Genomic DNA, 23,633 nt, shown 5'->3' with positions numbered 1-23,633 from the left:
CCTGGTCAGGCAGCTCTTGCCTTTAGCAGAATCTCCAAACTTCGGCAGATGGAATACATGATAAAGCACCTTAAATATATGATAAAGCATGTATTTGCCAAAAGGGAACCTGGGAGGCACTGGTGGCCAAACCCCAAGCCTCTTACCTAACAGATTAGGTTTAAAGAGGAATTAAGGACATTGGTTGTTACTCTGTTGGTTTAGCTAGAGTACAGTATCAAAACTGTAGTCTGCTTTGTTGTTCTTAAAGTTTTCATGGCTTAGTATTTCAAGGAGCTGGATATAACCATAGATACTGACCTTTAGCCACAGTAATATTAAAATCTCAAAGGGACCTTCTGTTCAGCTCAGTGGGAAAATAAGTTTTAATTACTCTACTAGTGTGTGTGTGTGAATTTATTTCTGATGTTCTTCACACAATGTCACATTTTAAGCTCTAACATTTTTACTTAACATTTCATTTGCAGTTCCACATCATTGCCAGTTATCCCCGAATATGGAACATGCCACAGACTTGGCAGTGTGAATTAGAGGTTTATAAAGCCACCTATCACTTCATCTTTGCACAGAAGAACTTCTTTACTGGTAATTTTCTAATAAGTGTAAATACAATGAGATTTATCACAGTGAACTTGTTTATATTCACTAAGTTTTGCTTTTAGATTCAACATAGGGATTTGATGGTAGAGTTCATACTTTTTTTTACACTTCTTTTTGGGCTACGAGTATAAAAGGGAAAATTTAAATATAGGTATTTTGTGTTCTCTTTTACCGCAAACAAGGAAAATATCAATCCAAAATTGGGCTTACAAAAAAAATGAAAGAACTCATCTTAGGCTGGTACTTTTTATCATCCTAGTGGGGGATAATTTGGGGAGGATGAATCAATTTCCTTCTTTGCCTGAATTAGGCATCAGCATGGTTTCATTATTTTGTTTCAATTATTGTAATCCACAAACAGTATATTCAAATAGTCAAGTATGTTATTTTTTTTATTTTACTGAAGTGTAGTTAACACGTCACATTAGTTTTGGTTATACAACTAGTGATTTAACAACTCTGTGCTCACTACAAGTATAGCTACTGTCTGTCACCATACAATGCTACTACAATACCACTGACTGTGTTTCCTATGCCATGCTTTTCATTCCAGTGACTTCCTCAGTCCATAACCAGAAGCCTGTACCTCCCACTCCCATTCATCTATTTTTCTCATCTTTTTACCCTCCTCCCCTTTGGCAGCCATCAGTTTGTTTTCTGTATTTATGGGTCTCTTTCTGCTTATTTGTTTTGTTTGTTAGATTCCACATGTAAGTGAAATGTTGTTGCAAATGGCAAAATTTTATTCTTTTTTATGGCTGCTTAATATTCCTGTGTGTGTGTGTGTGTGTGTGTGTGTGTGAACACACATCACATCTTCTTTATTCATCTATTGTGGACATTTAGTTTGCTTCCATATCTTGGCTATTGTAATAATGCTACAATAAACATAGGGGTGCATACATTTTTTTGAATTACTATTTTCATTTTCTTTGGGTAAATACCCAGTAGTGGAATTATTGGATCATGTGGTATTTCTATTTTAAGTTTTTGAGGAACCTCCGTACTGTTTTCCACAGTGGCTGTACCAATTTACATTCCCACCAACAGTGCACGAGGGTGTGTTACTTTTATATTTGGAGCTCCTACTTCTTTCCATTGGCATGGATATTGAGTTGATGTTATTGTTAGTTGGAAAAAATTCCTTTATTTCTTGAAGCATATTACAATAGTGACTCATATTTCATGGGTTTATGAACATGTAGTCTTGGTCTCTGACTAACATAAATATTACTACATAAAAATAAGTTGCATTTATATAGAACCTTCCCATAAAAAGTTTAGCTAAACAGAGTTGGTCTGATTTGCCAGGGTCAGTGGCTACCCCAGAGCACCTAATATTTGCTTTACTGATTGCTACATTTAGCCAGCCAGCCAGCCAGCCAGCCCTCCATCCTTCCTTGTATCCACCAGTCATTTACAAGCATCTGATCTGTGCTGAGTAATATTAGATATATGGGGATATAGTGATAGTCAGGTATTCATAGATAGTCTTGCCTGCACATTACTTACTAGCAATATGATGTTGGCCGAATTATCCAATTATTTTACCTTCTGTTTCCTTATCTGTGAAATAGAGATAATTTCTACCCTAATTTTGCTATTGTTAGAGTTTGGGCATTGTATAATGCCATTACTACAATATGTTCATTCGTAAGTCTTTTATATTTGTTTTTTAGTTTGGGAACTTTATTGTGGGGATTGGATAGAAAGCTTCTGCGTTCTTGGAGTTATATAATTCTTCAAGGCTTGAGTCAGGGTCCCAGTAGTAGAAGTTGTAACAAAATCCCTGGCAAGTTAAACTTTTGTCAGTGAAGCTGAACATTGAATAAGTACTGCTCAATTCAGATTTATTTAAAAAAAAAAAAATAGCTAAAACTCACAGTGTGTATTATGTGTCTGTCTCTGTTCTAAGCAATTTGCACATATTGAATTGTTGAATCCTTATAATAATTCCTGAGATCGATATTATTGTTATCCTTGTTTTACAGATGAGGAAAGTAAGTTACAGAGTGGTCAAGCAGTTTGTCCAGGGTCACACAACTAGTAAGTCTGTCGAGCTAGTGTTCCAACCCAAGTTGTCTGGCTCGAGAATCTGTTATATTTAGTTTCTTCGGCAGTAGCCATTTCTCTCTCACTTAATGTTTTGTATTTTATAACTTTGCTAACCTTTTAAAATAGGTTCCTATTTTCAAGCATTTAATCCTTCACATTGTTTTTACTCCAGACATCTCACATTCTTAGACTTTAGCAGTGCTAAGAATAGTTGGAGTAGATAATTCAAGATTTAAAATTTTTATAGTAACACTTTAGTTTAGGCTGAGCATTGTATTAGTCACTTTCAAATAGGATTTGAACGCATTTCCCAAGTTACAACCATGTTTTCCCTAAATTATTTTCTTTATTTCTAATCTCTAAGCTTATATGTATTGCAATTCACTTTTTTTTTTTTCCTAAAATTTATTTGGAGAAATTTAAAGAAAATAGGTACAAAACTTAAGTTCTCATATCCCGGATTTTACAGCTGTAAGTTTTATTCATATGTCTTCTGTTGCTTTTTAGAATCCTTTAAAAACTTATTTATTCCTCAAAAAGGATGACTATTAGAGAGTAACATGCTTATCCTGGAGATGAACATACTTTGTCATAGTGTTTGAATTGCTTTGCTCTGTTCTCAGTTTTCTATTTCCCCATTGACAGAATTCTGCAGAAAGCAAATGATCTAATTTGGTGTGAGGATATGCCTAATATTCCTCAGTAGCCATTCTTATGCCAATTATTAAATAAAGTTGTTATTTTATTTTATTTTATTTATTTGACAGAGAAAGAGAGAGCGCGCGCGAGAGAGAACACAAGCAGGGGGAGCAGCAGGGAGAGGGAGAAGCAGACTCCCCACTGAGCAAGGAGCCCGATGCAGGGCTCAATCCCAGGACCCTGGGATCATGATGTGAGCCAAAGGCAGATGGATGCTTAACCAACCGAGCCACGCAGGTGCCCCAAAAAGTTGTTCTTAAGAGATTTTAGTGTGGGGCAAAGACAGCTTCATGATAAATATAAAAGAGAGTCTCAGGAATAAAAGATGTAAAACAGGCAGAAGTGAAGTCTCTTCTGCTAATATCGAAATTGATTTAGATTTACTCTGATAAAGGGGAGAAGAAGACAATGGTAACAATATTGCTAAGCTCCAGTACAATTGACTGGCATTTTATAGGGTATTTGTCTAACAATATAATTATAAAGTGAGTTGTAGAAGAGTTTTTTCCAGATGAATATTTAGATTACCAACTTAATTATATTTTTTAAGTTTTTATTTAAATCCCAGTTAACATACAGTGTAATATTAGTTTCAGGCATACAATATAGTGATTCAGCACATCCATACAACACCCAGTGCTCATCACAAATTAATAACTTTAAAAATTTGTTGTCTAGGGGCGCCTGGGTGGCTCAGTCGTTAAGTGTCTGCCTTCGGCTCAGGTCATGATCCCAGGGTCCTGGGATCGAGCCCCGCATTGGGCTCCCTGCTCAGTGGGAAGCCTGCTCTCCCTCTTCCACTCCCCCTGCTTGTGTTCCCTCTCTCGTTGTGTCTCTATCAAATAAATAAATAAAATCTTTAAAAAAAAAAAATTATTGTCTAAATGAGTAAGGCAGTCATCAAGAAAGTGCTTCCTTTTTTCAATTATTTGATAAGATCATCTGCTAATGAGAGCAGCTTTTGGTTTAAAGAGAAATACTTATTAGATATAGTTGTTGAGGCTAGTAAAAATATTTTACCATATTTTTAAATATTTATCAGTAAAGATATTATATAAGGTGATAAGGAAACTATACTGCAGAATATCTTGAAATTTCAAATAAAATACGGAAGAAAAACTAATAAGACTTGTTAAAATAGAAATTGGCTAGTAACTTTATAAAATTACATTGGTTTCCTGAGATGATTAGTGGATTATTTGAATTTATGTTTATTTTACTAGCAATTATATTTCAATCTTTTAACTAGAAGTGTGAAGTAGATAAATGCAACCAGTGTAAGCTGAAAGTCTCTTATTAATAATGATTCAAAACAAATTTAAACCATGATCTCAGTCCACAGAATTTATGGGTATGTTGCTTTATGGACATTTCTTGTTTTGTATTATTTATCAGTCTCAAGTATATTGGCATGCGTACTAGACTTAAACAAATGAAGCAATACAAAACAGTGTATATCTTGATTGCTAGCATCAACTGAAACTAACAAATGCATGTAACACATGAATACAGAGGAAATGGCTGTGACCTAAAGGCAATCAGAGAGGTAAGGGAAAGACCATAACATCTAAAATGGTCTTTGTAAATGAACTCAGTAGTATTAACTGATATTTGCATAGTTTGTCACCACAGAACATTCCAAACCATGTTCATTTATATTACCTTCATGACTGTGAAAAGAGATAGCTGTTAATGCTATCCCTGAGTTAACAAGAGGAATTGAAGCAGGGAAACATTCAATGAATTGGTCAGACTCAATGAGGCTAGTAACTGGAAGAGATATTTAAGAACATTTTTTTGACTGTGGACCCTGTGCTCTCTCTATAGTATCATGTTGTTGTTAAAGATGGTTGGAGTTTTCCTTTAGCAGAGAGGATACCAAAGAGTATACTTATTTTAGATAGGATGAATAGTTTGAGTAAAAGTACAGAACTAAAAATGTTGATGAAGAAGAAAAGTGAGAAAATCAGCTTGATGAATGATAAATTTTTATGGTAGAGTTGGTTAATTCCAGAGATGACTTTTGGGTATCTCTCAATTGCTAGCCATTGTGCTAAAGAATAAAGTTACAAAGTTGGGATGGAGTCATATTAGGTAGGGTGGCATGTGGAAGTAAAAGTTTAGAAGTAAGCATAGATACTCTACAATATGATGAACCACTGTGATTGCTTGTTCAGTGAAACAAAAATACATTTAAAGTAAAATTGTCAAGTGGAGTTTTCCTTTATTCATAGAACAGGTTAATTGCCATATTCAATTGATTGATATAAAACTGCATCTTATTAATATTCAAATTTTTGACATTTGATATTAAATGTATTATTTTGCCATTTTATTAAGAGAGGGATTTTTAATATGCACAAGCTTTGTACATTGCAGCTAAATTATTTTTAAATGAGTTCATATGATATTATGTAAGAGAAATTTGACTTCTGATTTCCTTATTGAATATAATATCTTTCAGTTTAATGACCTCGTTTAAAATCCAAAGAAACTACTTTAAATATTTAATTATTTTTACCTATTATTTTCTTTAGAATATCTTTAATAATAAGTGCTTCCATACATAGAGTGCTTACCCTGTGGCAGTTACTGTGCTAAAACTTGACACATATAGTTTCAGTTCTCACCATAAGTCTATGAAGTTGTCCTCATTTTGTAAAAAAGAAAACTGATAGAATTTATGTTATTCGTTTAAGATTGCATTGCTAGTAAAATGGTAAAGTCAGAATTTAAGCCCAGGACTGTCTGCTGTCAAAGTGTGCTATAATACTGCTCCTAGTCGTTTCTCTCTCTCATATATACAAAGTTCTAATTTTATATGCATAGCACTATGTTATATACTATGAATATACAAAGATGAGCTTGCCACCTTTAGGAGGAGACCATGTCCTGAAAGATATGATTGCTGGGAGTATAGGCACGTAAGCAATGTGAATGCCTGAAGAAAAAGTAAAACCACTGTTTAAGATTAGTGCTGATATCTTTATATAAAGAGTTTTTGCCTTTCGAGATTCAAAAAAAAAAAAAAAGGTACCAGAGGATAAGCAGACTAAATAAATGAATAGCTTTAAAAAGCAACACTTAAAACCATACAAATCAGAGTACAACAAATCAGAAATCAGGGATTATTGACTGTAAATACTAACAGGGCCAAGTTTCTGTTCACCATTATATTCTCTGAGTCTAGAACAGAGTCTGGCACACAGTAGACACTCTGTAGGTATTTGTTTAATGAGTAAAACAACATGAAAAAAATGTTCAACCCTACTTGTAATTAGGAAATTCAGTTAAATGAGATAACAGTTTTAAATGATCAATTAATTACCAAGCTACATCCTCCCACTACCCCCAGAGAGAAAGAGAAAGAGGGGGGGACAGGGGGAGGGAAAGGTAGAAAGAAGTATAATGCAGGAGGTGGGTACAATGAAATAGTCAAGCATATATTTCTGGTAGGAGTATAAATGGTTTCACTCTTCTCAGAAAGCAATTCTGTAATTTATAATAGCTTTGAAAAAATTTATAAACGTTGACCTAGCCACTTCTACTTCTGGAATCTATACTGACAAAGTAATCCTGAATATGTAAAATATCTTGCATGAAAATATCCATAAAATTATATATAACACAAAAATTTGGAAAGAATATAATATCCAAGATTACTAAATGGTTAAGTAAATCCTGGCAAATCTCTTTAATGAACTTTCATTAAAATTTTTGTTAATGTATATGAAGTAATATGGAAAAATTTTGAGTTCAATGAGAAAAAGCAGTATATAAAATATGTGCATCTAGAATAGTATGAAAGTCTACATAGAAAAAAAAAAAAAACTAGAAGGAAACCTATCCACCATGCTGGGTATTTGGGTAGTGGATTATCAGGTGATATTTTTTTCTCTTTTATCTTCTAAAGTTTCTTTAAAAAATAATAGGTATAAAAAATAAAAAATAATAGGTATATAAAAGGCATAAAATTTCTCTTATTTGGAACTGTGATTAGTAGGTGAATACTGGATTGCTATTAAATCACTTACATATATCTTAATCTTCTTTTACTATTTCAGTATAAAAGTTCTTTTTAGTTGCAAAAGAAAAATTCATTTTTGACTGGTGTTAGAATATTTATATTTTGTTTTCTGAATTTCAGTTAATTTTTGCTTTCTGTTTCCCACTCCCATAATTTTAGATTTAATTCAAGACTGGTCTAGTGATAGTGCTCCAGACATTTTTTCATTTGTGCCATATACATGGAATTTTAAAATCATGTTTCATCAATTTGAAATGATTTGGGCTGCTAATCAACACAATTGGATTGACTGTTCCACTAAACAACAGGAAAATGGTAAGAACTTCTTAAAAATTAGGTTAAGTATTCTGTTCATTAAGACAAATAACAATGGAAATTGATGTTGATTTTGTAGTTTTAATAGATACTAGATGTGATCTTTTTTCCATTGTCTTATAATACTCTCAGAGAACTACTTTAGAGTTTTTATTGGACTAAGCATATTATCTTTCATTTTCTTAGGTATGTATTTAAGACAATTTTTAAAGTTTTATTGAAGTTAAAAATAAATTTTCTCTTTTTTCCTCTTGTAGTATATCTGGCAGCCTGTGGGGAAACATTAAACATTGATTTCTCTTTGCCTTTTACGGACTTTGTTCCAGCTACGTGTAACACCAAGTTCTCCTTAAGAGTACGTATAATTGGGTGCCTGGGTGGCTCAGTCGGTTAAGTGTCTGCCTTCGGCTCAGGTCACGATCTCAGGGTTCTGGGATCGAGCTCCACATCTGGCTCCTTCTCAGCAGGGAGCCTGCTTCTTCTCTCCCTCTCCCTCTCCCCCCTGCTCATTCTCTCTCTCTCTCTCAAATCAATAAAATCTTAAAAAAAAATAGTATAATTGCGTGCATTCTTTATTCCACAGGTTTATTAGTGTGATTCCCCAAAGCTTATCTCTACTTTTCCCTGCCTATCCTACTGCCATCCCGCAGTATTTTAGCTCTCCACCATTGTTCCTGAGCTTCGGTGTCACAGAAATGCTGCTGTTTTTTTTTTTTTTTGTAGTTAACAGTAATGTTCTGTCACTCCCCTAAGTTCCCCAACTTCCCTTGAGGAGTTTTGGCAATAAAAAGAAAATTCCCTGAGTTGATTATTTTCTTAACCAGCTCATTTCTAGCCTTTGTGGCTAACTTACATGTTCTTTTGAAAAACCCCTTCTAACTCTAATGTTTAACAGTGATGAACTAGATTTTGTACTTTCCTTAATTTTGTTACTAATTGTAAACATGAATTCAAGGGACAGCCACAAATACCTCTCTTCCTTTTCTCTGAAGGGCAGCTCTCATGAGTTCAAAATTTTGTGGAATACCTAATTTTAGGGTATGAGCAATCAGATGTAGTTGTAGTATTGATGGAGGTTATGGTGGTAAAAAATAGCAACAATAAGAGCTGCTAATACCTATTAAACATGTTCTGTGTGCCATTCACTATTCCAAGTGCTTTATGTGTATTAGCTCATTTCATTCTCAGAGCAGTTTGCTTGAGGTAGTTGTTATCTGCATTTATGAAATAGGAAACTGAGAAGCTGAGTTTATATAACTTATGTGATTGGTGAGTGGCTGAATTGGAATTTGAACCCAAGTGGTATAGGTTAGGCCTTCATTCTCTTAACCACTCTACTATGCTGCCTGTTAAGAAATCAGGCATCACGGCACCCCAATGTTTATAGCATTATCAACAATAACCAAATTACAAAGAGCCCAAATGTCCATTGACTGATAAATGGGTGAAGAGGTTGTGGTCTATATACACAATGGAATATTACTCAGCCATCAAAAAGAATGAAATCTTGCCATTTGCCACGAAGTCGATAGAGCTAGAGTGTATTATGCTAAGTGAAATAAGTCAGAGAAAGACAAATACCATGTGATTTCACTCATATGTGGAATTTAAGAATACAGATGAACACCGGGAAAAAAGTGAGATGCAAACCCTAAAATAGACTAATTATAGAGAACTGAGGGTTGCTGGAAAGTTGGTGGAGAGGGGGATGGGTTAAATGGGTGATGGGTATTAAGGTTAAGGGCATTTGTGATGAGTACTGGGTGTTACATGTAAGTGATGAATCACTAAATTCTACTCCTGAAACTAATATTACACTGTATGTTAACTAACTGGAATTTAAATAAAAACTTGAAACAAAATAAAATTCATATTATATGTAAATATGTAAAATTTTACAATATGTAAAACTACATATTGTAATACATATTACATATTGTATATTGTACATATTGTAATAATACAATCTAAAAAAAATATCAGGCATCATGAGGAACAAGATTAGGGGACCAACCTATAAGGAAAAAAGTGAAGCCAAATGAAAATGTATCAATTCAGAATTCTTAAAAACCAGTTGATAATCCAAGACTTACTAGAATCAAAAAAATTAGTAGGGGCGCCTCAGTGGTGTAGTCAGCTTAGTGTTTGACTCTTGGTTTAGGCTTAGGTTGTGGTCTCAGGGTCTTGAGATCCAGCCCCGCATTGGGCTCCATGCTCAGCAGAGTCTCCTTGAGTTTCTCTCTCCCTCTCCCTCTGCTTCTACCCCTGTGCTCTTTCTCTCTCTCTCTCAAATAAATCTTTTAAAAAATTAATAAAATGCAGAATATATTCCACCTGAACTTACTATCAGTAAGATGATTTCTAATTTACTTATTTATTTATTTATTTATTAAAGATTTTATTTATTTATTTGAGAGAGAGAGAGAGAGCATGAGCAGAGGGAAAGGAAGAGGAACAGAGGGAGAGAGAAACTCAGGCAGACTCTGCTGAGCACAGAGCCTAACACAGGGCTCGATCGCACAACCTGAGATCATGACCTGAGCTGAAGGTAAACACTTAATCAACTGAGCCACCTAGGTGTTCCTCAGTGAGATGATTTTTAATTGTTTTTTTTACTGAGTTACGTGTGAAATACCCATGAATACCCATAGAAGATAATCTTTTTACTGTTTTGTGGAAACTATGTTTTTTATTTCCTTAATTTTTTTCTTAACTTTCTAATCAGAATTTAGTTTTAGTCAATGTAAAATCTTATTCCAGTTATTTAACTGACTGTTGATTATAAAATCTGCCTTTTGAAATTTATTTTCTTTTGAATTTATTCTCAAGATTATTATAGATAAGTTTGGCTGGAAATAGAAACCTAACATATTTATGTTCCTGTTTTTTTACTTTGGGTTATTATGAATTATTTTTTAGGGAGAAGATGTTGATCTTCATTTATTTCTACCAGATTGCCACCCTAGTAAATATTCATTATTTATGCTGGTAAAGAATTGCCACCCAAATAAAATTACTCATGATACTGGCATTCCTGCTGAGTGTCAAAGTGGTCAGAAAACAGTTAAACCAAAATGGCGGAATATTACACAAGAAAAGTGAGTATATAAAATTAGTGATTTAAATATTTTGTGTTTACATGTGGGGAAGATTCTTCTGATTCTTTCAAAGAATAAAGATAAAAGTTGACTATTTGTAATTGGTGTTTGTATACAATTAAATAAATTAAGTAACTGACCAGAATTTTATTTTTTATTCTTCAAAGAGCTGGTTGGGTTGAATGCTGGACTGTCCCAAGTGTCATGCTTACAATCGATTATACATGGCATCCAATTTATCCACAAAAAGCGGATGAGCAGCTAAAACAATCATGTAAGTATTTTTATATAATTTGTACTTCGAAACATCTGGTTTTATGATTGATAATCATTAAAAGTATAAGAAAAAATTTTTTAAAATTTAGAAATGTATCTATTCATTTGATGTATTTGTATACATTTAAAAATCTTTTAAGGATTTTTGGCATAATTACAACTAACTTTCATTGAGCATTTACTGTGTATCAAATACTAGACCAAGCTGTTTACTGGTTTACATTATCTCATTTAGTCCTTACAACTCTGTGAGATAAATGTTGTTATTGTACATTTGAACAAATATGTTCAGAGTAAGTAAATAATTTTTTTTCAAGTTCTGCCAAGCTAGAAACAGAAGAACTAGAATATTAAATAAGGTGTATGTGAATATGAATATATATATATTTAAAGCACTTGGTTTCATGAACTGTTAGTTTTTTTAATGCATTTTCACAACTATCATATCATGTTTCCCTGAAGCTTATGTACCTTATTACCAGGGTCCAAAATGAAATTAGAGTCAAGTGATATTTTCTTTGTATTTTTCTAGTGAGTTAAGTGTTAAAGAATAGTTTTCATAATTGTTCTTGTGTTTGGAGCTTGATAATGTCACACTGTATTTGAATAGCTGTTTATGTGAAAACAACTTTGTACTTTAATGCCCAAGTATAGATAAAACCTAACTGTGACCTGAATTTATATTGCAGGGACTTTGGAAATTTTCATTGATTCTATACCATCTAATTTATGTATTTCTACACATATTTCAATGAAGTCTGTTTTATTTCACATTCTTAATTATTAGTCTTGCAAGTCTGTTTTCATTATATACTACAGATACTGTATCAGAGATAGTTGCTTTCATGAAAAATTACAAAATAGAATTTCTTAGTGAATGCTTCCTTAAAGAACTTCTGAGAAATTCCCCACCACAATTTTTTTTTCCTTAATTTTTTTCAGTATCAGAAATGGAAGAAACAATGCTCTCTGTATTAAGGCCATCCCAGAAAACATCAGACAGAGTTGTTTCTACTCCTTCTACTTCTTCACGCCCACCTATTGATCCCTCTGAACTTCCACCTGATAAACTTCATGTAGAAATGGAACTTTCCCCAGATTCTCAAATAACTCTCTATGGACCACTATTAAATGCCTTCTTATGTATAAAGGTATGATTTTTAAAAGATCTTACACATTTTTAAACATAGGCAAAATAGTTAATATCTAATTGAAATTGAGACCTTTTGAAATAGCCAGTTCGGTGGTTTAAAGTTGTTGAAGATATATATGTTGACACAGCGAAAGAAGTACAAGAGAACCTTGTCATCTGAGAATAATGAAATAAAACCAGGAAGAGTTGACTTCAAATGAATTCAGTAAAAACAGAAAACTTTATTTCATGCTAAATAATAAGCAAAGATTTGTTTGGAGCACTGTCTTAAAACCTGAAGCAAATATATGAAAATAAGTTTATTTCAGAATATGACAAATTTAGGTTCTAAAAAGTATGCCTTCTTTGAATAAAGATCAAATCAAGTGTTGATTCATTTTAGTATAATTTTTCCATTGAAATTGTATGACTGCATAGAATGATAGCTCTTGAAGGTTGATCAAGCATGATCAGGAAGAGAGGCTATTTTAAGAAAAATATGTGAGTACTTTGTAAGTTTTCTACACATCACTTTTATTCTTTTGGTATTCAATTCATACTTTAAAAAAGTCACCCCAGCAAGTCATCAATAACTCTTATTGATTTACTCTTTTTTATAGGTAACCACTCTAAGCCTTCCAGATCCTCACTTATCACTGATACCTTTCTCTGTGATTTGAGTGGTTATCCAACATCACTTTTAGCAACTTCATGAAATGTTGCATTTTTCCAGGTTTTTGCTAATTCATTTTGCTTCAGATTTTCATCATACTGTTGGATGCTTTACTACATCTGATAAACAAAGTGAGATTAATTGTCTAAACATTAACAGTCATGAGCAGTAGAGTTACTTGTGGGATAGGTTTTTGTGTGAGTCTAATTTTGTCAGTGTTTACTTATTTGCTTCCTTTTGTAATTTCACAACTGTGGAGGTTTGGGTATTGAATGCTTAGGTAATAGGCAATCCCATAATGTACGGTGACAGGAGTAATTAATTCTGGAAAGGGTCTAGGATGATCAGGGTTGATTAAGGAAAGACAGTCAAGGTTTGTTGAGAAAGGTTTTCTGGAAGAAGTGCTAGCTGAACAGGTTTTTATATTTATAAAAAATTTTTATATTTGATTTACTGTCTTATATTTACTATAAACTACCATAAAGCATCAGATGATATAATTTAAGATAAAAGATGCAAGGGACATTGTATTTAATATTTGTGGAAATCTAAAGTTTTGGTTTGGTTTTAGGAGAGATTCCTAAAGGAGTGATTCTTCAGATATTCAAAGGGGAGAAATACATACACAAACATACACATACACACGAATTTTTTTTTTCTTTCTTGTGACCGTTGTTTGACGTAAAGTATTCTTCAAATATTTCTCCCAATATCTAATTTTCTTGGGATTGCTTGTGAATAACTATAAAGGATTTAAAATGCAATTTTCAAGTTATAATTTCCCTGAAGAAGCTGAACTGTATTTTAATTTAAATGTAAGTAATGATTTAGTTAGCAAATGAGGGTGGTTATATTGATATAGTACCATTTTTGAATACTACTAAAGAGATGTTATCACTGTTTTTTTGCATTACTGTATGTATACTGAACCTCAATTTTTTCTTTTAAAAATTCCATAATAATACATATTTGTCAAAATTAAGAGGACTATAACAGAGAAGAATAAAGAGAAAGGAGTAAATGCCTTTTTCTTAAGGTTTCTTTACACATTCTCCATAAATGTAACCTCTCTTGATAGTTTGTTTTGGTGCAGTCTCTTCCATGCTTTAAGATTTTATAACAGCTGTTTAGTAGTGTCGGAGGTCTGTTGTACTAAAGTTTGTTTTTTTAAATATTTTATTTATTTTTTGACAGAGAGAGGGAACACAAACAGGGGGAACAGGAGAGGGAGAAGCAGGCTTCCCGCCAAGCAGGGAGCCCAATGAAGGGGGTCCTGGGATTATGACCTGAGCCGAAGGCAGACATTTAATGACTGAGCCACCCGGGCGCCCCTAAAGTTTTTATTAGTATTTGCATTCATCGAATTAACATAGAACTTGTATGTTCTACTAAACAAATTAAAATTTTACTAAAGCAAATTAAAATTTTTAAAGTTTTAAAATATTTTTAAAAGTATGTACCTAAAACATGACAAACAAAAAATTTTCTAGGCCAATTTTCTAGACCAATGAACTCTATGGTTCCTTTTATTAGGAATATAAGTAACTCGTCTTTTTTTTTCTTCTTCTTTTTTTCTTTTTGCCTACTGCCTACTAGAAAGCTTAGTGTCATGCTAACATGGAGATGTATTCTATCTTAAATCTCTCTCTTTCAGTTACTTTTTTTCATTTATTTTAATATATAACTATGTTCTACTTAGTGTTAGAATGTATGTATGTATATATAAAAGAAAACAAAGAGAATGTGAAAATTCATGTAACCGAGATTGTATTTTCCTTATTTACTAGAATTAAACATCAAGAAATTCTGAAGGATAGACTAGAAAAAAAAAATCATATTTGTTTGACCGTTTATAAAAAAATGATTTCCAGGGCTCCTGGGTGGCTCAGTCATTAAGCGTCTGCCTTTGGCTCAGGTCATGATCCCAGGGTCCTGGGATCGAGCCCCACATTGAACTCCCTGCTTAGCAGGAAGCCTGTTTCTCCCTCTCCCACTCCCCCTGCTTGTGTTCCCTCTCTCGCTGTGTCTCTCTCTGTCAAATAAATAAATAAAATCTTTTAAAAAAAAAAGACAGATTTCCAGGGCTCCTGGGTGGCTCAGTTGGTTAAGTGGCTGCCTTCAGCTCGGGTCATGATCCCGGGGTCCTGGGATCGAGTCCCACATCGGGCTCCCTGCTTGGCAGGGAGCCTCCTTCTCCCTCTCCTCACTGCTCGTGCTCTCTCTCACTGTCTCTGTCTCTGTCACAATAAATAATAACTAAAATCTTTAAAAAAAAAAAAACCAATTTCTAAAATGCACAAGAGAAACTAGGGTTACCATTATTATTACCAGGAACTCTGAGAAGAATATATACTAACATGCATTAAAATTTGTGAGAATATTTTATGGAAATGTTTACATCTTCTGAATTGACTTCTCTTGGTCTTATTACATTTTTTCTTAATGGAAGAAGGGAAATCTGAATCTAAATAGTGATAGCATGTCAGTGGTAGACCGTAGTAACTGTGGGGTTAAGGGTGGGTATATATGGCATATATGCTTTCCTTATTAGAAAAAAGCACTTTTAGTAGTCTTCAACAGAAGCCTGGCTAAGTTTCCATTAAAAAATTTAATATTGGAAACAAACTACTTGTAGGTTGTTTTTTTTCCCCCTGCTTCTCTGAATTTATTAGCTGTCTTCTTTTAACTGTAGTGATAATTCTTTTTCCTCTTTTTTGAGAAATGAGTATCATTGCATAAGTAGGCTGGGGAAAAAAATGGTAATGTCCTGTTACTTGAAGTAGTTACTTGACACACATAATAAAATATCTTTAGGAAAATACAATTTCATAGAGCTCTTAAGTAGATTGAAAATACATCTGTTTTATCATTTTTAAATTCATTCATGCTGCAAACTTGACAAAAGAACACATTTTTTTCAGTTATATAAGTTATTGCTTTTTTCTAAGGTTGTTTGGAATTTGTTTTAGAGATAGTTCAATTTTGCATACTACCTACCTTAACATGGAACTGGAACTTTTATTTGTATTTGTAAATATTTGTGTACATTTATTAATCTTAAAATACCATATGTTTGCCATAGTATATTACTACTTACCTTATACTTTGGTCAACCTTTTGGTAATTTTTTTTAGTGAATCCTTAAGAAATTAACTTTTACAGATGGAGTTCACATACTAAAGAAACAAAGCAAAACTAAAACAAGCACATGCAAAACTTAAATCTCACACTCCGCATCAAACATTTAATGTGAGGCTAATGTTTTAAGGGAGTTATCATTTTAAAAGTACATTGTGTTGATAATATTCAATATGTACTGATATGATAACTCATAAAAGACTCCTAGAGTTTTATAACTCTTTAAAAACAGTCATTGACACATTTAATAAAAATTAGCAAATGTTCTCTACTATGTTGGGGATTCAGTATTCCCTAAAGAATTTGCTATGAGTTATTCCTGTTTCAGATAATTAAGTGAGATTGTTTTGGTAGCAAATTGAACATTAGGCCCAAGAGAATATTTTTCTTTTGATTTTAATAATCTACATGAATCTCTTTTGTTTTTAAGGTTAAAAATGGCAAGAGACTGTAAGAGACTTATAAGGAATCTTTTAAAAATAAGAGATTTAGGGGCGCCTGCGTGGCTCAGTCATTAAGCGTCTGCCTTCAGCTCAGGTCACGATCCAAGAGTCCTGGGATCGAGCCCCACATCGGGCTCCCTGCTCTGCGGGAAGCCTGCTTCTCCCTCTCCCACTCCCCCTGCTTGTGTTCCCTCTCTTGCTGTGTCTTCTCTCTGTCAAATAAATAAAATCTTTAAAAAAAAATAATAATAAAAATAAGATTTATAGAGTAGGATTATTAAAAATTGGCTAAAATGAGTATAACTTATTTTTATTGATTTGTTGGTAGCTCTTAGTATGTCAAAAGCTAATAAACATGAATATTGTACACTGATTCCATTGATCAGTTGTATGGAGGAAGGGTGGAGTAGAGGTGATAGGGTCTGGAGGCCGTTTGTAGATAAAATCACTGAAGGAAATATTTTAATTTTCTTCTGTCTCTGAAATCCATGCCCATTGCAAACTATTGAACCTGTCCCCAGGACCAGAATGGCATGTGTATTTTCTTTTTTTTTTAAGATTTATTTATTTATTTGACGGAGAAAGACACAGCGAGAGAGAGGGAACATAAGCAGGGGGTGTGGGAGAGGGAGAAGCAGGCTTCCCGCCCATCAGGGAGCCCCATGTGGGGCTCCATCCCAGGACCCTGAGATCATGACCTGAGCCAAAGGCAGACCTTTAATGACTGAGCCACCCAGGCGCCCTGGCATGTGTCTTTTGAAAAGGCTTCTCAAATGATCTGAGGACTACTGCTTTGAATACTTCTAGATCTTTAATGTTTAGATTGAAATCAATTAGACATTTATTTTTAGTTTTAGAAATTTAATGTTAGAATTTAGGATATAGGTTAATGTTTATTTACATTTATATTTGTGCTTGAATTTGTCCATGCTTCAGAGTTATATAATAAAGGCAATTTTCAAGATGTCAAGCAGGTTCTAAGTAGGACCTGTATTATTAGAGCCAGATAACAATAGAGAATGAGGAAAAAGTATCAGTTTTGTGAGTCCATAGATTTGGGATTTTATTATTAGTCCTACCACTAATTAACCAAATGACTGTAAACCCTTCAACATCCTTTTCTATGAAAAGATATTTAATTGGCCTGATTAGTTGACTAGAATTCTAGCCAGAAAATAAATGTGCCAATAATTAAAAGGCAGAATTTATCGAAATACTGACTTGATTTCTGATATTGAACAAATATAGTTAACTGTGTTAGCAGGAATATTTTAACAACTTTTGATTACTACTGACAGATCAAATAGATAAAACTTAAATTCAGAATAATGGGAAGAAAAAAGAATTTCATTTAAAAAAGTCAGAGAAAGACAAATGCCATATGATTTCACTCATATGTGGAATTTAAGAAACAAATGAGCATGGGGGGGGAAGATGAGAGAGGCAAACCAAGGAACAGACTCTTAATTATTGAGGTCAAACTGATGGTCACCAGAGGGGAGGGGGTGGGGGGAGGGGTGAAGTAAGCGATGGGGATTAAGGAGGGCATTTGTGATGAGCACTGGGTGTTGTATGTAAGTGATGAATCCCTAAATCCTACTCATGAAACTAATATTACACTGTATGTGAACTAACTGGAATTTAAATAAAACCTTAAAAGAAGAAAAAAATAATAAATTTAAATTCTGATGCAAAAGGAACCAGAATATTAAGTTAAAATACTTTGCATAAGAAACCAGGATGAATTATATGAAAGGATGTTTTAGTAACTGTTGATAACACGTTTTTATCATCAGTAACCAAAATTGGAGATTCTTATTTAAGTTGTTAAAAACACTTCTGATAAATATTTCACCCAGAATATATGAATTGTAGTAGTTAGCTAATTGGATTCAGTCAAATTGATTTTCATTGAATTGATCTTCCCTTAATGGATGTCTCTGGGTATTATTGCCTCAGAACTCTGAGAAAAATTGAAAACTATTGAACATTACAGATTTTCAAAGTTTTCTTCTAGGACCTAAATTGCAAGTTTTTTGCTATAATTGGAGATGGTGTTGTCATGAAGCTTTACTATAAACTTACTTAATTTTTTATGTTTTTATTTTTTGGGTTTTGTTTTTATTTATTTATTTATTTATTTATTTTGTTACAGAATGTTTATTTGCTAAGTAGCCAAGTAAATATGTCTTAAGCATATGTATCTTTTTTTTGTTTGTTTTTCATTTCAAGGAAACAGACCGTATACTTTTAACTAAATAAAATAGTTTAGGGAGATGCTTGGTTTACAAAATTCAGGCTCTAAGTTGAAAAGTTATTGATACATATCTCTTTAATAGAAGTTTGTTCTTGATATTTATAGGAAAACTACTTTGGGGAAGATGACATGTATATGGATTTTGAAGAGGTTATTTCAAGTCCTGTTCTGTCACTGTCAACATCATCCAGCTCTGGGTGGACTGCTGTTGGAATGGAAAATGACAAAAAGGAAAATGAAAGTTCAGCCAAGTCAATTCATCCGCTTACCTTACGTCCTTGGGATATTACTGTACTTGTTAATTTGTACAAAGTTCATGGGCGCCTTCCTGTTGTAAGTGTTTACATATCTGGAGTATAGTCTGGAGTATATTATGAAATTCACCCAACTTAGAAAACTGTAGGTGTTTGTACACACATGCACACACTAATTAAAAAAATCAGATTTGAAAACTTTAAAATTTATCCTTTTACCTTTATAAAGTTAGTTTCTTATTTTCTTCTTAATGTGATTACTTGATCATTGATAATTTTCTGCTTTTCTTCTTTCATTTGAGTTCCTTCTTGCTGTTCTGTGTAACTTTAGAACATTTTGTCATGATGTTGAGTTGCTGGGTTTATAGTTAGCCTGATGGATATTCTAGGATTCACATTTTCTTATCCTTTATCCATCTAGACCATTTGGGGCCCTTATGGTGCACCTACTACAAAATCAAGGTTCAGCTTGATCCTGAAGGTTGAATTGTTTTCAGGGGTTCAGATCCAGCATAGAATCCTGGTTCAGTCTAAGGTTGACCAATGGACCATTTGGGCTGACTTGGAATGAGATTATATTGCCCAGAGAACCCAGGGTCGTTGGAGTGAGGCCAGATAGGGAGGGTGAGGCCCTAGAGCATTGTGCTGCTTACTGGCTCCATATCATGCACCTAGGATTGCAGAGCAGAGGAGTCATCTCTGGTGCTTAGTGAACCTAATGTTCTTACTGGGGTCCAGAATAGTTAATTTTGTCAGTAAGCACTATTTCTTCTTTTTAAGAATCAAAATCTCTTAATTATATAAATGTAATTTGGGGGGCACCTGGGTGGCTCAGGTCATGATCCCGGGGTCCTGGGATCGGGCCCCGCTTCAGGCTCCCTGCTCAGCAGGAAGCCTGCTTCTACCTCTCCCACTCCCCCTGCATGTGTTCCCTCTCTCACTGTCTCTTTCTCTGTCAAATAAATAAATAAAATCTTTAAACAATAATAAATGTAATTTTTATTTTCCTGTACCTCCTTGGTCTTATTTTCTCTGTATCTTGATTATGGTATTTTGTTTGACTTTAGCATGGAACCACTGATGGCCCTGAGTGCCCTACAGCATTCTTGGAAAGACTGTGTTTTGAAATGAAAAAAGGATTTCGGGAGACCATGCTGCAACTTGTCCTGTCACCCCTAAATGTGTTTGTCAGTGATAATTATCAGGTAATGTGAAAGTGAGTTATGGTAGAGACTTAGAGATGTATTATTATTGTTTATGGTGTTGAAACAGTGTGTTAGCTTCTGTGCATAGAATATATAGCTCTTTAAATTAGAGGCTTTTTATTTAACCATATTAAGAAGTTTTGTATATATATGTTTTTCAAGAATCTCAGTTTTCTTTTTTTTTTTCTGCTGTTCCCTGTTTATGTGATCCCATATAATTATATTTTGTATCTATTGTTTTTAGAAATGGAAAGAAATACTTTAAAACTTTTTCATATATTTATGGAAGGGAAAATGTATAAAATTTTGGTGGATTCTGTTGAAAAGTACAACCTCAATATTCACATTAACCAGTACTCTAAATCTTCAAAACATCCATATCCACATGGATTATGCTTTTCACCAAACGTACTTACAAGACGCTTTATTAATCCCATCAAGATATCCCCAGGGCTCTTTTGAAAGGGAACCAATGATATTCAGCAAATGGGAGTAATTTACATTCTTGGGTAGATAATCACTTTGTTATTATTTTTTAATGCCAAATGGCTTTACTTTTCATTTAACACTACTTTAGGGCTTTTCTCTACTTTTAGTCAAGTTGTGAGCTTTAGAAAAATGAATGGATTTTAATATAAAGCAAGGTAAAATTATAAATGGGTGGTGAATTTGATACCCCAAAATCACAACAGATGATAACCTCCTATGGATTCTATATAGTAACTGATCATTTTATATAAAATAGCTTACCCCCTTTGCAACTCTTTTGCCATAACTGACCATATTTTTCTACATGGAATTTAAGTTTTTTATATGTGTATATATTCAATACAGCTGACCTCTTAGTAGCTGAAACTTAATACCTAATATATGCTTATTTTTGCCACTGAATGTGTTTCCTTATCAGACTTTTGAAATAGTTGGCATACCTCATTTTATTGCCTGTTGCTTTAGTGCACTTTGCAGATACTGCATTTGTTACAAATTGAAGATTTGTGGCAGCTCTGCATCAAGCAAGTTTATCAAAGCCATTTTTCCAGCAGCATTTGCGCACTTCATGTCTCTGTCACATTTGGTAATTCTCACAGTATTTTAAATTTTTTCATTATTCTATTGTTATGGTGATTTGTGTTCACTGATCTTGATGTTACTATTGTAATTGTTTTGGGGTGCCACAAACTGTGCCCATATAAGATGGCAAACTTAAGTGATAACATTGCACGTGTTCTGACTGCTTCACCAACCGGCTGTTCCCCTGTCTCTCCCCCTCTTCTTGGGCCTCCCTATTCTCTAAAACAAAAAGATATTGAAATTAGGCCAGCTAATGACCCTTCAGTGGCCTCTAAGTGTTCAAATGAAAGGCAGAATTGTACGTTTCTCACTTTAAATCAGAAGGTAGAAATGATTAAGCTTAGTGAGGAAGGCATGTCAAAACCCAAGCTAAGCTGAAAACTAGGCCTCTTGCACCAAATAGTTAGCCAAGTTGTGAATGCAAAGGCTAAGTTCTTCAAGGAAATCAGAAGTGCTACTCCAGTAAACACACCAATGATAAGAAAGGAAAACAGCCTATGGCTAATACAGAGAAAGTTTCAGTGGTCTGGATAGAAGATCAAATCAGCCACAGCATTCCCTTAAGCCAAAATCTAATCCAAAGCAAGGCCCTCACTCTCTTCAATTCCGTGAAGGCTGAGAGAGGTGAGGAAGCTACAGAAGATAAGTTTGAAGCTAGCAGAAGTGGGTTCAGAGGTTAAAGAAAGAAGCCATCTCCATAACACCAAAGTGCAAGGTGAAGCAGCAAGTTATCCAGGAGATCTAGCCAAGTTCATTAATGAAAGGGTGGCTACACTAAACAACAGATTTTCAAAGTAGATGAAATAACCTTCTAGTTGAAGATGCCATCTAGGACTTCCATAGCTAGAGAGGAGAAGTCAGTGCCTGGTTTCAAAACTTCAAAGGACAGAATGACATTCTACTTATAGGCTAGCACAGCTGGTGACTTTAAATTGAAGCCAATGCTTGAAAATTTTAGGGCCCTTAAGAATTATGCTAAATCTGCTCTGCCTGTGCTCTATCAGTGGAGCAAAAAAGCCTGGATGACAGTGTATCTCTTTACAACAGTGTTTACTGAATATTTTAAGCTCACTTTTGAGACCTACTGCTCAGAAAAAGAGACTCCTTTCAAAATATGACTGCTAATTGACAATGCACCTGGTCACCCAATAGCGCTGATGGAGATGTACCCTGAGATTAATGTTGTTTTCATGCCTGATTAACACAAGATCCATTTTGGAGCCCATGGATCAAAGAGTCCTTTTGACTTTCAAGTCTTATTATTTAAGAAATACGTGTTGTAAGACTATAGCTGCCAAAGATAGTGATTCCTCTGGTGAATCTGGGCAAATTTGAAACCTTTGGTACAGGTGAGCTCTCCAGGATTTAGCTGCTTATTCCTGATAGCATTTGTCTTAATGCAGGGCCTCAAGGTTAAGGATCTGAGGTGATGGATAGATTATTGTGTCTGACTTATGAACCATCCCCTTTTAATTTATGAGCATCTTATGATGTATGTTAGTTTCCTAGGGCTGTCATAGCAAAGTACCTCACACCGAGTTGCTTAAAATAAGAGAAATGTATTCTCTCACAGTTCTGGAGCCTAGAATTCTGAAATCAAAGTGTTGGCATGGGCATGTTCTCTCTCTCTGAAGGCTGTAGGAGAGGGTCTCCTTGCCTCTTCTAAGCTTTTGGTGGTTGCTAGCAATCCTTGGCATTGCTTGTCTTGTAGATGCATATCTCTGCCTTTGTCTTCTCATGGCATTGTCTCGATATGTCTCTGTGTCCCAGTTTTCCTCTTAAAAGGACACCAGTCGTTAGATTAAGACCCACCCTAATTCAGTGTAACCTCATTTTAACTTGATTACATCTGCTAAAACCCTTTTTTTCAAATACAGTAAGGTCACAATCACAGGTGCCCGGGCTTAGGACTTGAATGTGTCTTTTTAGGGGACACAATTCAGCCCACAATATGATGCAACCCCACAATAAAATCTAGAATATGATCTTTGTTGGTGTACTAGATAGGCTCTATCTTTAGGACAAGCCAAGATCTATATGTATTTTTGAGCTCAAAAAATATCAATCAGAAGTATCTTATACTGAGAATTATCGAAACTTAGTGCCAGAAGTGATCTTTATTCACCATCCTCCCCAGCTTCTTCAGATAAAAAATAGAAGGAAACTAATGCCTGGAGAAATTTTGGTGATTTTATGTTGTCACACAGCTTAGATGAAAATAAAATAAAAAATGTATCAAAAGAGCTGCTAGAGCTATTATTATAGTCATAATTAGAAATTTCCTTTTAAGAATTCCTTATGAATTTGATTTAGCTCATATCCTTATTTTTTTTTTAAGAATACATTTCCTAAAATGGTTGAAACAAAGAATGCTAACACTGTTCCTTGTG

The 23,633-nt window shown here is 34.0% G+C and overlaps 1 protein-coding gene across 1 annotated transcript in view; it reads left to right on the top strand.

The window, feature by feature from the left end:
* Nucleotides 1–23,633, top strand: part of KIAA1109 (KIAA1109 ortholog) — a 205,648-nt gene that overhangs the window by 46,041 nt on the left and 135,974 nt on the right. The window contains exons 14-21 of the mRNA XM_044912884.1: nucleotides 468–585; nucleotides 7,541–7,696; nucleotides 7,954–8,051; nucleotides 10,616–10,794; nucleotides 10,962–11,068; nucleotides 12,013–12,221; nucleotides 18,819–19,046; nucleotides 20,035–20,172. Coding sequence (XP_044768819.1) covers nucleotides 468–585; nucleotides 7,541–7,696; nucleotides 7,954–8,051; nucleotides 10,616–10,794; nucleotides 10,962–11,068; nucleotides 12,013–12,221; nucleotides 18,819–19,046; nucleotides 20,035–20,172 — 1,233 coding nt within the window. The remainder of the gene's footprint in view (nucleotides 1–467; nucleotides 586–7,540; nucleotides 7,697–7,953; nucleotides 8,052–10,615; nucleotides 10,795–10,961; nucleotides 11,069–12,012; nucleotides 12,222–18,818; nucleotides 19,047–20,034; nucleotides 20,173–23,633) is intronic.

The sequence above is a fragment of the Neomonachus schauinslandi genome, chromosome 2 (genome assembly GCF_002201575.2).
Source record: "Neomonachus schauinslandi chromosome 2, ASM220157v2, whole genome shotgun sequence".
NCBI classification, from domain to species: Eukaryota; Metazoa; Chordata; class Mammalia; order Carnivora; family Phocidae; genus Neomonachus; species Neomonachus schauinslandi.
The sequence above is the reverse complement of the archived record's forward strand: the minus strand, read 5'-3'. Positions and strand labels throughout refer to the sequence as shown.